General features: G+C 44.5%; 1 protein-coding gene across 6 annotated transcripts in view; it reads right to left on the bottom strand.

Moving 5' to 3' along the window:
• The window catches only part of step (cytohesin steppke), a gene marked incomplete at its 3' end in the record, with an annotated part of 586727 nt that overhangs the window by 100046 nt on the left and 470046 nt on the right, over positions 1-16635 (bottom strand). For 2 of the 6 annotated variants that reach the window (XM_070083661.1, XM_070083662.1), the window contains 1 exon segment: positions 584-1248. In XM_070083661.1, coding sequence (XP_069939762.1) covers positions 584-802 — 219 coding nt within the window. 6 annotated transcript variants of the gene reach the window in all.

The raw sequence follows: 16635 nt of genomic DNA on the forward strand, positions 1-16635 counted from the left end.
CCGAAATGCCTAGCTATGCAAGGTGTCCTAGTGGCCCCCTCTGTAATTAGTATTTTATAACATGTAAACCACACAATACCCAAAACCTGTAAGCCCCACTTTGTAACCCTTATAGAGAATAAACTTGAACATATGTTACAGCGTCGGGACTGAAGAGGAAAATGAGTGGTGATCGTGTTCAGTTTTCAAACATTTATGTATAAGTTATATTTTCTGAGATATACAAGGAACCAATTTTCTATATATTTTTTAATATGGTCAGCATAGTTGAAGGTACAGAAACTCCTCTGTATTATGATAATTTGAAAAATGAAGCTGGGGGCGCAGTGGCGCTCCTAAATAATATCATAGTTATACATAAATCTAAAAAAGAAAACGATCACCACCCATTTTCTTTTACAGCCTGGATCTCATAGGCATAACTATGCCAATGTAATCTTCATGCTTTACCCCCTCCACCTCCAAACATGCGCCTGTTAGAAATGATCTTACCCTATATATACGAGGGCCCCTTAACATGAGAGTCTCCAGTAACCTTAATGTAAGGGGGTTCCCTAAGGTAGTGATACAAGTGGATGATTACCTTGCGGGGGGGCGTGGAGTAGCGGTGGGAGTGACAGGGACAATCATGGTGGTGGAGGCCGCAGAAGGCATCCTCGTCCTCGTCATCCTCGAAGGCTGAGGGAGGGGGCAAAAGGCGCGGGTGAAGGCGTGGGCGTGAGCGCTTCCAGATGGAGACTGCATAACCCAGGAGCGCCTCAGCCAGGCCGCGCTGCACGGCAGCCCATGCCACACGGTACATGTCCAGCTGGCACTCAGTGGGACTAGTGTAGCCCGCCACACTCTACATGGTGGGTCACACTATACAGCATGGGCCGCACTCTCTGTCCGCCCAAACACTGCACATCGTGGGCCCCACACTACAGATTGTGGACCACACACTGTCAGCCCAGACACTCTACATAGTGGGTCTAGCACTATACACTGTGGGTAACACTCAACACGGTGGGCCACACGTACTACAGGGCGGGACATTCACACCCTTTCACCCATCCAACACTAACACAATCCTCAGTGTTCCTTCTATTGTTGCAAAAAATACTTAACAGTTTTATATTGATAAATCTTTTCTCATAGATATTTAGTCAATAGTTCTGAGCGGATCAATAAAGGCAGCCATAATAAACTTAACAACGATTCTTAAACACGCTGTGTGCCTGAGTGCACCACCACTACACCTGTGTGTACCTGCAAGAGAAGTCCACCTGTATCAGTTATTAATGTGGCACTGGCGTGCGGGAGACAGTAACATGTGTAGCGCCGGACCTGTTTCACCACCATTAGAGTAGTGGCGTTCGGTCACTTCCCAGATTCCCTGCACTAGCCAGCCAGGATGTAAATAGTTCGTGCTCTAATAATATAAATTTTCACTTAAACGAGACGCTTTTTCCTGTTCTAAATTATTAATCAATTTACGGCTCCTTACCCAGCACTCGACTTAATGAACACCTGCTACGCCCTCACCCTTCCCGTATATCCCTAAACAGGCGCCCACATTGAGCTTAGACGAATACCTGTGACCCATTCTGGGAGGTTTACTACTCCCGGAGCTCAGTATGTTACTAAACTTTCCTGTTTACTGTATGACCAATCAGATTATTGCTACCTGTAGCCCATAAGTCCACCTAGACATCACAAAGTGGACCTCTTACTACATTCTGTTATACATAATGTGTGTGGATACACTATCTAGGATACTTGGATCCAGTCTCCTCCACTCCCCCCTCACTCGACCTTACTTTGATGAAAAAAAAAGCTGATGTAATATATACAGCCTTTGCGAAATCCTTCGACAGATGTGTTCATGGTGTAATAGAACACGCAATGCTTGCATAAGAAATAAATGAAAAAAAAAAAAAACTCATGTATCCTCAAAGAGTAAATCAGCAAGTAAAAACAAGAGGTCTCACTGGCGATCAGCTGTTCCACAAAGCACAGCGTACGCCCCATTTTTTTTTCCCTTACTCTCATATTTGCATACACAAAGATACAAATCATAGCACTGTTTTATCATCTTTTTCAGATACTTGGAGGTTACCTGGAGGTTATTCCGGGGATCAACGCCCCCGCGGCCCGGTCCATGACCTGATACTAAAATTTGTATAAAACTGGCATCCATCGACGTCACATCAAACTGCAAGATTATATAAACTAGTTCTTCCAGTGAAACAAAAAGCACATACCTCTAATATACCTCTGATGAGTTCTCAAGAGTTTTTTCTACTCCCAGAGCCTGGCATTGGACCCGGCTTGTCTGGTCGATCAGGCTATTGGTGGCCAGATGACTCACAAATCCATCAGAACCTTTTATGATGCCTGACGTTAGTGTTCTAGTCTGCAAATTTTTACCAATGTTCTGCTGCCTAATTTATGCAAAGGAGTTATGCTTACACTGTTTAATTCTTCTGATATTTCAACAGTATCTAAGTTTCTTTCAGCAAAAAAAAAAAAAAATACCAATTGCTCGGACTAGAGGTATTTTGCATTTCTTTATAAATTAGGAAGACTAATAATCCATCCCTGGTGTTACATGTGTGGCCATATTTTCTATGTCTTTTTTTTAAAAATTCTATGAGATTTGTGCTTACGTCAGATATATGATATGTAGGGAATATAGAAGTAATGAACAAATTACTTCTATCCTTCATTCTAATTTCAGATACTTTAGTACGTTTTATAAAAATAACTACTGACACATAACACAAAATGTAATCAAACCACTCATTTGAACGGAAGGGAACTTTAAGGGAATAACACTGAAGCTCTTCACCACAGTGTTCCCTCACAACTGCAAGATAAATAAAAGACTGGATAACAATAACCTTTAACGAAAATAAGTTAATTGCTACCATCCCGGCGCCAGGTAACCCTCTCCAAGGCATTTCTTCAACACACAACATCGGCGCCAAGCACCTCCACTCCAGCACTATATACTCCCTCACCCCACCCTGGCGCCAAGCACCTCAACCCAACTCCCCAACCCCGGACTCAAGTCCCTCCCCACCTTCGGCACCACCACCCCATGATTACAAACACCTGTCAGATTACAAACTTACAAGTTTAACACCTGTAACAACACAAGCCTAACACTTGTAACAGTACAAGCCTAACATTTATCTGAAGGACACTACAAATAATACAGAACTTTCATAATATCGTTAACAACTTTCATAACACCGTTAACAACACTTAAATTTATCACACCAACATACAAATTTGGATATCACGTTTTCTTGCGTGGGTGTGTGAGGGGGGGAGGGGTTATAGTAGGTGCAGGTGAAGGGGAATTGAGAGGGGTGCACGTGACGGAGAGGAGAGAGTGCACGTGAAGGAGGGAGGGAGAGAGGGGGAAGGGGACGGGGACGGGGAAGGGGGTGTGGCGCAGTAAGACACCTCACAAGCCAACAAGATTAAATATATCACAACACAACCAATGTGCAGTGAGGCGCCGATATTGGCACTACTACTACTACTACTTCTCTCTCTCTCTCTCTCTCTCTCTCTCTCTCTCTCTCTCTCTCTCGGGCACGTTAAAACTCAGACACGTGACGTATAGAATATGAATTATTCACACGTCTTCAGAAGCAACACACGTGCAGATGGGCTCTTACACAGTAAGAGGCCTCTACAAATGTATATTTGAAGGTGTTTGCAAGCTTCAGTATAAACGCCTTTCGCTATTCCTATAAGCGTATTACCTAGGTCATTTCTAAGCAGGATATGGCAGAGTCAAGATGTGAAATGATTCAATATCTCTAAAATGTAATTACATCTAACAATTTTAGATCCAATGTACCAATTAACTGGCTGAGTAAATTAATCGGATAAACAAACACGGCATTAGAGCTGTGATATATTAGATGCATGCTAGACTGACAAGTATTTTCCAATATTAACTGAGTTATAACATGTACAGGATGTGGAGAGAGCCAGTTACAGCAAGTGATCATTTACTGTTACGAGGTTTCACTTACAAAACGCTGCCTTAAATACCTTTGCAGAGTTTCGAGTGTTTATCTACTCTCTGAGCCCGGCCATGGGCGGGTAAAACATCTCCTTTGCCTTACGTGCCTTTCCCACCAATTGTGGGTTCACAGCCATACTACATCTGCAAGTTATGCTGCAGAGATAATACCGTTTTTCTACTCAAGACTTAATCATCATGCGTGTTTATTCTTGGCTCGCACATAAATAATATATGTTAGTCCTTAATCTAGGCAGAAGTAAATGTGTTCAGTCCATCAATCTTGTAGAAAGTACAGCACAGGGCCGTAGAAGTGGCTTATATACTGTAATCAGGTGAGGCGAAGCAGGAGGAGGCGGGGGTCATAGTGGAACTATCCACTAGTCTAAGTAGGTCTTCGTCCAAAGATTGGACAAGTTTTGAAGAATTCTTTGTATCAAGATCCCATGATGATGCAGTGTCTGACAGTTGTCTTATGCTATGTATTCCCATGAGAACTTTTCTTACGCAAAATCCAGAACAAAATTCTCATGTAGTATATGGACTTTACTTGAAGGAGATGGAACATGCATTGATGACAATAAAGAAATTTGTAAAGTACTGAAGTCACGATACAAGTGTGTAGTGAATTGCTCATCAGTCTGAAGGTCGAAGACCCATAACGAATTTTGCATGAATGAGACTCAGAACACTGCCAACATCACTACATTTTTTGATGTAGCCTCTCTTCCCAGTTGATTTTGAAGAAGCTATCGACAGCATACCTATACATTCCGCCCCAAACCAGAATCGTCGAACCCCATATTCGTCAAAAATTGCAAAAAAAAAAAAAAAAAAAAAAATAGCTTGGTCCTTCAGTGTTCTTTGAAGAAGAAACCTGGATACAGGTTGTCATCCCACAATCTACAAACATACAGGGCAACCTTCACGTACTGTTGTCAGTATGTTTCAAACCGCTAGCCGTGATGCCACGGACTTCAAATACTTTCAGGTCAGCCGAGTTTGAACTGCTATGGCGCCCCCGCTGTGAGGACGCAGGCAGTCTGGGAGTCAGGACATCAGACTGCAGGCTGGGCTTCCTACCACCTATATTCTCAACATATTCTGTATAACCGTCTCAGTGAGTTATCATTCACCATCACTCCACTCAAGAACCCTTCACAACACTTGTCAGTTTATCCGGTGGCATCTAATAGGCAGTGCCCAGGAATCCATATTTGTTTACCGAAATAGTCCTTTACGTGAATCTCCGTAAAGACTGAGCCACCTGGATTACCTGGAGGTTATTCCGGGAATCAACGCCCTCGCGGCCCGGTCCATGACCAGGCCTCCCGATGGATCAGGGCCTGATCAACCAGGCTGTTACTGCTGGCCGCACGCAGTCCAACGTACGAGCCACAGCCCGGCTGATCCGGCACTGACTTTAGGTATCTGTCCAGCTCTCTCTTGAAGGCAGCCAGGGGTTTATTGGCAATTCCCCTAATGCTTGATGGGAGGTTGTTAAACAGTTTTGGGCCCCGGACACTTATGGTGTTTTCCCTTAGTGTACCAATGGCGCCCCTACTTTTTATTGTGGGCATTTTGCATCGCCTGCCCAGTCTTTTACTTTCATAGGGAGAGATTTCTGTGTGCAGATTTGGGACCATTCCTTCCAAGATTTTCCAAGTGTAGATTATGATATATCTCTCCCTCCTGCGTTCCAACGAGAACAAGTCAAGTGCTTCCAAGTGTTCCCAGTAGTTAAGGTGCTTGACAGAACTTATACGTGCAGTAAAGGATCTCCGTACACTCTCTAGATCTGCGATTTCACCTGCTTTCAATGGAGATGTTAATGTACAGCAGTATTCCAGCCTAGAGAGAACAAGTGATTTGAAAAGGATCATCATGGGCTTGGCATCTCTCGTTTTCAAAGTTCTCATTATCCATCCTATCATTTTCTTTGCACGTGCGATCGTGGCACTGTTGTGATCCTTGAAAGTGAGATCCTCAGACATTACTACTCCCAGGTCCCTTACATTAGTTTTCCGCTCTATTGTATGGCCGGAGTCAGTAGTATACTCTGTTCTAGTTATTATCTCCTCCAGTTTTCCATAACGGAGTAGTTGGAATTTGTCCTCATTGAACATCATATTGTTTACCGTTGCCCATTGGAAAACTTTGTTTATATCTTCTTGGAGATTAACCGCGTCCTCAGCAGATGACAGCCTCATGCAGATCCTAGTATCATCCGCAAAGGATGATACGGTGCTGTGGTGTATATCTCTGTTTATGTCTGATATGAGGATAAGGGATAAGATGGGGGCGAGTACTGTGCCTTGTGGAACAGAGCTCTTCACTATGGCAGCCTCCGATTTAACTCTGTTGACCACTACTCTTTGTGTTCGATTTGTTAGGAAGTTGAAGATCCATCTCCCCACTTTCCCAGTTATTCCTTTAGCACGTATTTTATGGGCTATTACGCCATGATCGCATTTGTCAAATGCTTTTGCAAAGTCTGTGTATATTACATCTGCATTCTGATTTTCTTCCAGTGCATCCAAAGCCATGTCATAGTGATCCAGTAGTTGTGAGAGGCAGGAGCGACCTGCCCTGAACCCATGTTGCCCTGGATTGTGCAGATTTGGGAATCCAGGTGATTTGCAATCCTGCTTCTTAGCATTCTTTCAAAGATTTTTATGATGTGGGACGTCAGAGCTATTGGTCTATAGTTCTTAGCTAATGCTTTGCTGCCACCTTTATGGAGTGGGGCTATATCCGTTGTTTTAAGTGACTGTGGAATTTCACCCATGTCCAAGCTCCTCCTCCATAGTGTACTTAGGGCACGCGAGAGGGGTTTCTTGCAGTTCTTAATGAAAACAGAGTTCCACGAGTCTGGGCCCGGGGCTGAGTGCATAGGCATGTTGTCAATGGCTTTTTCGAAATCTATCGGAGTTAGGGTAATGTCGGAAATCTGGCATACATTTATGGAGTTTTGAGGCTCATTCATGAAGAAATCATTTGGGTCGTCGATCCTCAGACCGATTAGAGTCGTACTGGGATTTCAATATTTCACTCATTTCCTTGTTGTCATATGTGTAAGTCCCATCCTGTCTGAGTAAGGGCCCGATACTAGATGTGGTATTTGCCTTGTTTTTGGCATATGAAAAGAAATATTTTGAATTTCTTTCAATTTCACTAATAGCTTTAAGCTCCTCCTGCCTCTCCTGGTTCCTGTAAGAGTCATTTAGCTTAAGTTCGATAGTTTCCACTTCCCTGGTCAGCGCCTCCTTTCGTGTATCAGATGTTCTAGCACTCCTGAGGAGCTCAGTGACTCTTCGTCGTCTTCTGTAGAGGGAGCGTCTTTTTCTCTCCAGTTTACTCCTGCTCTTCTTTCTTAGGGGAATATGCCTAGAACAAACTCGTATACTTTCATCTTGAAGACTTCCAGTCTTACCAGCACGACTCTCCCCACTAACAAACTAAACCTGCCACCAAACACCTCTCACATCACATTACCTTCACCAACACTACTGCATAACTCACCACTCGTTCACTGCCAGGAAGCAGCCTACAATTACATTTCACTCATCTACAACAGTACACCTCACCAGTATACACTATGTAAATCCCACCACTACACTACGTAGCTACACTATTAGCTACGTGGAACTAAGCTCGGGCAACACCTTGACGCTAGTTATAACCCATCTCATTCAGGCAGCAGCCACTTGTTATGCCAGCTGTGAGAGAACCTGGAATGATGGGGGAAGGACGGGAAGTGGCTGGGGAAGGGGGAGTCGGGGGTAGGAAGGACACGGAGAATATACTTTTGATAAACCATTAGCCAGAGATGGGAGAATTAAAGGAGGTTAGCTTGAGAGGGGGAGTTTGAGAGGGGACGCTTGAGAGGGAGGAGCTTCAGAGGAGAAAGCTTGAGAGGGCGAGTCTGAGAGGGGTTGCTTGAGAGGGAGGAGCTTCAGAGGAGGAAGCTTGAGAGGAGGGAGCTTCAGAAAGGAAGCTTGAGTGGGAGCTTGAGAGGGTAAGCTTACGAGGGGAAGCTTGAGAGGAGGGAGCTGAAGAGGGAGCTTAAGGAAAGTAATACTGTAAGAAGAAATAGACGGAGTAACTATCAGACGTGAGAGCGATGAATAAGGTGCCCATCACCAGGGAGGTGATGGGCACGCTACTGGTAGCTGCCACCACCAGGGAGGTGATGGGCACTCTACTGGTAGCTGCCACCACCAGGGAGGTGATGGGCACGCTACTGGTAGCTGCCACCACCAGGGAGGTGATGGGCACGCTACTGGTAGCTGCCACCACCAGGGAGGTGATGGGCACGCTACTGGTAGCTGCCACCACCAGGGAGGTGATGGGCACGCTACTGGTAGCTGCCACCACCAGGGAGGTGCTGGGCACGCCACTGGTACCTACTAGACATGCATCACTTACCCTGCCTCTCACTCCTCACCCTCTGTTAAGAGTGCATGTTGTGTGTGATGACAAGTGCAACCTACATCTAGAAGGCCAGACCAGACAGTGTACTGCAACAAGGTGATGAAACTCCCGTAACACTTACAAAAACACACCAGGTACCTCCAAGTGTACCTGGCACCTCCAAGTGTTCCCAGGTACTCATCACCCTACATAAACCATATACCAGCCTGGTGTATACACTCATCCCAAGAAACCAAATATGCACACACAAAAAATGTTTCTCTTACATACCCTAAAATTGAATCGTGCCCATGCAGAGGAAGCAGGGGCCACACCCTACACAAGGGGCCACACCCTACACAAGGGGCCACACCCTACACAAACAGGGGCCACACAGCAGCAGGGACACACGTGCATTTGAGCTCAACGCTACAAGTACTCTCATGGTACACACCACGCCATACAGAATATTAAATGCCAGAGTTCTGACTGTCAGTAACCTTGACACACACTTGGGGCGTCCTGTGTGTTTAACTCACTCACTCACTCTCTCTCTCTCTCTCTCTCTCTCTCTCTCTCTCTCTCTCTCTCTACCAGAGACAAGTTTCGAGAGTTTTTCTGTTTTGGCACTCTTGCCTAGGGCAAGCTCCCTGGTAGCTGCCTGATTTAAGTCCCGGCTGCCTGAAGCCCCGTGTCAATCAAACACTACCTTTCCTCAGGCATTGTATAGGTAAATGGACACATATGCAGCTCAGTGAGACACTTATTAAAGCAACGTTTCGCCCACCTGAGGCTTGTCAAACTTTCTCTAATCGCGCTTATACCACCTTGATTTTTCATTAGATGAATTCTACAGTTCCTCTGGTGTCTCTCACTGCACCGAGTTATGTTAGTATGCAGACTATTGTAGGTACCTGGCCTTCCAGTCTTACCTACCTAAACACTATGAGATATATTTCTTCTCCCTTCAAGAGAGTATAATCCCAGTGCGTCAAGACGGTGCCAGCAATTTAGTTGTTTTACCGAGTCTAAGCGAGCAATAAAAGTTGTGTATATTGTCTAGTTCAGACATCTCACCTACCAAACAAGAGTAGCGCGGCCAGAACAACGCTCTGATAGAAAAAAACACAAGGTGTTTTCAATAGAAAAACAATAACATGGTATCTCATTTTGAAAGTTCTTATAATCCTCTATACAACTATCATAATCTTAGTTATAGTTATATTCTTAACTACACCTTGTCGGTATCACCATATCATTTTTATATTTGCTTTCTTGAACTCTCTTATGTCATCTGACGTAAATATTGCTTTATATTATGTTCGTTAAGTAATAATATCTGACTTTATTTCGCATCCTGCATTATAAAGACTTAAAATATTTGTAGTGTCTGCGTTATGTTCTCCTGAGGCACAAGATAACATGATGCTCCGTGTTGTGTTGCAGCGATCATCAACAGACAAAGACCGAAGCATTTACAAGACGGAAGATCAAGCCTCCACTACTCCTTGAGCTTCATGACCCATATACGTTTAGCTCTTCATGAAGTGCAGTACAATCTAGTTTGTGTTTTGTGCAGTTTATGAGGATGAGAGTGGGAGGACAGTGTTTAACAATCAATATCCTGGGGAGCTGAGCTTGGCACTGTACACAAACTGAATTATATTTTGTTCACATTATTCTTTGTAATGTTTATTAGAAATCTGAAAATCAACTTCTTTATTTTAAAGTCAGTGCCGGATCAGCCGGGCTGTGGCTCGTACGTTGGACTGCGTGCGGCCAGCAGTAACAGCCTAGTTGATCAGGCCCTGATCCATCGGGAGGCCTGGTCATGGACCGGGCCGCGGGGGCGTTGATCCCCGGAATAACCTCCAGGTAGGTAATTTCACTTTATCAGCTACCACTTTGTTACATTTGTCATTTTTTACGGGGGGGGGGGGATGGGATTTGAGCACACACCATCTGAATTATGACTGGTTTTCTTACAATGCTTCCGTCACTGTCACGATCTAACAGTTGCACGACACTGAAAATTACTGTTATAAAGTCACATTAAACTGAGCTGTGTAGCTCATGCCTCTCTTAAACACACACACACACACACACACACACACACACACACACACACACACACACACACACACACAATTAACTTCTTAGTGTCCTCTGAAAGACATTAATGAAATTGAGTGAAGTTACTGCTACTCGTCTGTAGATTTCTACTGCCAACCTGCTGCCTCTTTCGTGAAGTGAGGCACGGTATATATGCCTCTCCTTACACCTATACTCTATACCTCATCTTCACCCTCATCCTGTGCACTCTCTCCCCTTTCACGCTCACCCTGCACGCCCTCTGCCAGACTCCCCCCCCCCTCCATCATTAAGTGCACTCAACATAATGTAACAAGTGGCTTATTTAGGCCCTGGTTGTGGTTAACTTGCGGTATTGAGATTCATTGTACGCATGTCGTCAGGTTGCATCCACCTCAAGCGCGCGCGCGGACACACACACACACACACACACACACACACACACACACACACACACACACACACACACACACACACACACACACACACCTGTACACCGTGTACGTTAGGCCCATATTGGAGTATGCGGCACCAGTTTGGAACCCACACCTAGCCAAGCACGTGAAGAAACTAGAGAAAGTGCAAAGGTTTGCAACAAGAGTAGTCCCAGAGCTAAGAGGTATGTCCTACGAGGAGAGGTTAAGGGAAATCAACCTGACGACACTGGAGGACAGGAGAGATAGGGGGGACATGATAACGACATACAAAATACTGAGAGGAATTGACAAGGTGGACAAAGACAGGATGTTCCAGAGATTGGACACAGTAACAAGGGGACACAGTTGGAAGCTGAAGACACAGATGAATCACAGGGATGTTAGGAAGTATTTCTTCAGCCACAGAGTAGTCAGTAAGTGGAATAGTTTGGGAAGCGATGTAGTGGAGGCAGGATCCATACATAGCTTTAAGCAGAGGTATGATAAAGCTCACAGCTCAGGGAGAGTGACCTAGTAGCGATCAGTGAAGAGGCGGGGCCAGGAGCTCGGACTCGACCCCCGCAACCTCAACTAGGTGAGTACACACACACACACACACACACACACACACACACTATAAACACGTGTGGTGGGAAGGAGAGTCGATAATGACACACAACAGTCTCTTTCAACGACGTATATAAGACCTATCATACATGATGCAGCGCCAGTAAGGAATACTGAAGATCCGCTGCTAGCCTAGCAGGAATTACTTAAAAAGACCGAAAGAATTAATCTTTACAACACTTGAATAGAAGAGAGACCGGAGAGATATGACCTTGATGTACAAGATACTAAAAGGACTCGACACAGAGCATCTAGACTGGTGTCGGAGTTGAGAGAAATTAGTTATGAGCAACAATGGGATACTCAGGACAGATGAGCCACAGGGATGCAACAGAGTATTTCTTTTGTCTCAGAATATTGTTGTTATTATTTACATGGAGCAACGCTAAACCTGTAAGGCTTCTACAGTACCTAGGCAATGGTGGGAAATCAGGGGTGATCTACATGAAAGGCCAGCTACACTTCCTTGGATCAAGGCACCTTCACTGAAGGGCTCGGAGAGGTACATAAGTGGTATGAGATAGATGAAGAAGTGATGGAGGTAAACTTCATACAGAGCTTCAGTAGTAAGTATGACTCGACACTCAGTCAGTATGACACCTCGGCGGCCAGAATGTAATGTCAAGTAAAGCCAGTATAAGAGATTGCATCAGGAACTGTGGTTCGACCCCTGCTTATAAAACCCGGTGAGGACACAGGCACATAAATAATCTGCTTATTTTAAAGCGTTGTTTTCAATTCCCTGAGTGACCTTGACTCTGGCTCAATTGGTGCCTAACATTGACCAATTTACTACACACTCAATTGGTGCCAAGCTCCACACTGGCTAGCTGGGCCCTGATTTACCTGTGACTTGTTTCGGGAGTTCTACTCCCGCAGTCTTGCACTAGGCCAGGCCGCCCTGTTGCTGCCTGATCAACTATACTATTGATGTTGGCGGCCCGCCGGCAAACATATACATGTATATGCATCATAATCTAGTACACTGCGGAGGTAGTGATCTAGTTTCCTCTTGAACAACTTTACACTAGTTCCAAAAAATACTTCTGATATCTGTGTATGGTAGAGTTATTATTGAAAGAATTAAGAGTAAGACGGAGAGCAGGATAGATGATCAAGGAGGCTTAAGGAACGGTAGGGGTATGTAGATCAAGTATTTACATTGAAACATATAGGTGAACAGTATTTAGATAAGGGTAAAGAGGTTTTTATGGCATTTATGGATTTGGAAACGGAGTATGATAGGGTGGATAGGATAGGGGGAAATGTGGCAGATGTTGCAAATGAATGGAACAAGAGGTAGGTTACTGAAAGCAGTGAAGAGTTTTTACGAGGATAGTGAGCCTCAGGTTAGAGTATGTAGAAGAGGAGATTATTTCCTAGTAAAAGTAGACCTTAGACACGGATGTGTGATGTCACCGTGGTTGTTCAATATATTTATAGATGGGGCTGTAAGATAAGTGAATGCTCGGGTATTGGCAAGAGGTGTGGGGTTCAAAGATAAAGAAACTAACACAAACTGGGTGTTGTCACAGTTGCTCTTTGTTGATGACACTGTGTTTTTGGGAGATTCTTCAGAGAAATCGCAGAGGTTGGTGGATGAGTTTGGTAGAGTGTATAAAAGAAGGAAATTAAAAGTGAATACAGGTGATGAAGATAACAAAAATTTAGGTAACGAAAGATTGAATATCAGATTGGAGGGAGAGAGTATGAAGGAGGTGAATGTATTCAGATATTTGGGAGTGGATGTGTCAGTAGATGGGTCTATGAAAGATGAGATGAATCATAGAAGTGATGAGGGAAAAAGGGTGAGTGGTGCACTGAGGAGTCTGTGGAGACGAAGAACATTACCCATGGAAGGAAAGAGAAGAATGTGTGAGAGTATAGTTATACCAACGCTCTTAAATGTGTGTGAAGCATGGGTGGTGAATGTAGCAACAAGGAGAAGGCTGGAGGCAGTGATGTCGTGTCTGAGGGCGATGTGTGGTGTGAATATAATACAGAGAATCAATAGTTTGGAAATTAGAAGGTGGTGTGGGGTTACTAAGAGTATCCAGAGGGCTGAGGAGGAGTTGTTGAGATGGTTCGGACGTTTAAAGAGGCTGGAACGAAACAGAATGACTTGAAGAGCATATAAATCTGTAGTGGAAGGAATGAGGGGTAGGGTCGGACTAAGAAAGGTTGGAGGGAGGGGTGAAGGAAGTTTTTGTGTGCGTGGGGCTTGGACTTCCAGCAAGCATGCGTGAACGTGTTAGGAGTGGAGACAAATGGTTTTTAGGACTTGACGTGCTGTTGGAGTGTGAGCAAGGAAACATTTATGAAGGGATTCAAGGAAACCGGCATGTCGGACTTGAGTCCTGGAGGTGGGAGGTACAGTGCCTGCACTCCGAAGGAGGGGTGTTAATGTTGCAGTTTTATAATGGTAGTGTAAGCACGCTTCTGGCAAGACAGTGATGGAGTAAATGATGAAAGATTTTCTTTTTCGGGCCGCCACCCTGCCTTGGTGGGAAACGCCGATGTGTTAATAATAAATAAATAAAAAAATCTGTTGGTAATAGATAAGCCCACAGATAAAAAAAAATCCCACCCTTGGTATGGTTTGTTTGCAATCGTGTCATTACGATTTCGTGAGTCAACCCCACAAATGCTGCTGATACAGTGCTCTCGTATAGTGCCCACGGTGACTCCACTTTACATTTCCTCCCACATCTCTCACTCTAGTACGTTGTTATGGTAGCGTGCATATTTGAGCCTAGACCCTTCAGTATCTCCAAAGAGTACATTTCCAGTTCTTTGAGAGATTCCCAAAAGTTTAAATATTTTACCGCTGCTAGGCAGGTGGTAAATGATCTCTGTATATTATTCAGCTCTGTTATATCGCCAACTCTGAATCTGAGTTTATTTTTTCCATAGCTGAGCAACTGGGATTAATCCTCACTGAACATCATCATACCTACCGCCCACTGGAACACTGTTTATATAGTGTTGCAGTTTGTCGGTGTCCTCTACGGAGGTGACTTTCATGTTATTTTTGTGTCATCTACATATACAGTGCATATACAGTATATAAGTAGAGGAGAGCAGACACCGTGACATAGAGAGGATCACCAACATAAACAACGATGGAGACTATGTAGCCCGTGAGGTAGAGCATCAATTACTGAGGCGCCACTCACCATCCTCATCCTTAACTGAACCACCCTCTTGTTATGTCCCCTGCAGGAGTCCCTCAGAGTCCCTTGCAGGAGTCCCTTGCAGGAATACCATGATAGAGACAAGGAAAAAGGAGACACTTGGAACCTGAACACCCAAATGACTGACAGAGACGTCAGGGAGCACAACAAAACAGACATTAATTCAAAAGTAAACACTACTGAGAATCATCACATTAATCAACCACACACACACACACACACACACACACACACACACACACACACACACACACACACACACACACACACACACACACACACACTCTGGATCAGGAGAGTGACATAGAGGAGGCAGGATCCATACATAGCTTTAAGAAGAGATATAATAAAACTCGTGGAGAAGAGAGTGGACCTAGTAGAGACCAGCGAAAAGGTGGGGTCAGGAGCTGTGAATCGACACCTGCAACTACAAATAAGTGAGTACACACACGGGGGTCCTCGCCCAAACTCAGTTAGGGAAAACACAGTATTCCATGCCTCATTCTCCTCCAATTTGGCAGAATAAATATTGACAAACTTGTAAATAATATATACACAAATATACTCCTGCAGTTCTTCCAGGGAGCAGTTACGAGACCTTGTTTGTTACCATATACTCTGGCACTACCTTCCTCAATATGGTTGTAGCATCTATAATAAACTAGCTGCTACCTTCCACGCCATAGCTGTAGCATGTATAATGAACTAGCTGCTACCTTCCACACCATGGTCGTGGTGTACAAAATAAAGCTGTCGTTTCGGATATATGTGAAAACCGGACACACATATATGTAGTGTACAATACAGACTGTGAACACTGGTGTAGTGTACAATACAGACTGTGAGCACTGGTGTAGTGTACAATACAGACTGTGAGCACTGGTGTAGTGTACAATACAGACTGTGAGCACTGGTGTAGTGTACAATACAGACTGTGAACACTGGTGTAGTGTACAATACAGACTGTGAGCACTGGTGTAGTGTACAATACAGACTGTGAGCACTGGTGTAGTGTACAATACAGACTGTGAGCACTGGTGTAGTGTACAATACAGACTGTGAACACTGGTGTAGTGTACAATACAGACTGTGAGCACTGGTGTAGTGTACAATACAGACTGTGAGCACTGGTGTAGTGTACAATACAGACTGTGAGTACTGGTGTAGTGTACAACACAGACTGTGAACTGATGTAGTGTACAATACAAACTGTGAACACTGGTGTAGTGTACAACAAAGACTGTGAACACTGGTGTAGTGTACAATACAGGCGATGAACACTGATGTAGTGTTCAAAGACTATGAACACTGGTGCAGGTAACTAACTACCTATACAATAATAATGTCAACAGCAGCTGTGATCCAACACAGGTGTTTGAGGCCAGTCAGTGATGTCCACACCTGTCCACCAGTGGTGGAGCTATCACGTCATGCACACCAGGTGACGTGAACAGTGTTGCCAACCTCAACCTCTCCACCCTACTCCCTCCCATCCCCACACATCCTCTCTACCAAACCCCCTCCAACACCACGAATCCCCCTCCCCCTCCGCCACACACCTTTAAAAAAAACAGTACGGGAGGAAATGTCAGAATGTGAGGGTGACAAGGTTCTACCTGTTGTCCACGGGTCATCGCTCCCAAGTCCGTGTCCCAGACCAGTTCTCCAGGTTGATGGCCTGATCAATGAGACTGTCGGTGTAAGTAGCACGCAGTGGCAACACAAAGATCAGTACCAGGACCAACACTGAACCACCTAATAGAGGGTACCAAAAGCTGTGTGAAGACATACCAAAGGTATATCAAAGGTATAAACGTGAGTTCTAAGAATTTTTCTACTCTGGTGCTTGCCTGGTCAACCAGGCAATCAA

Source organism: Cherax quadricarinatus, chromosome 10 (assembly GCF_038502225.1).
Source record: "Cherax quadricarinatus isolate ZL_2023a chromosome 10, ASM3850222v1, whole genome shotgun sequence".
Classification (NCBI taxonomy): Eukaryota; Metazoa; Arthropoda; class Malacostraca; order Decapoda; family Parastacidae; genus Cherax; species Cherax quadricarinatus.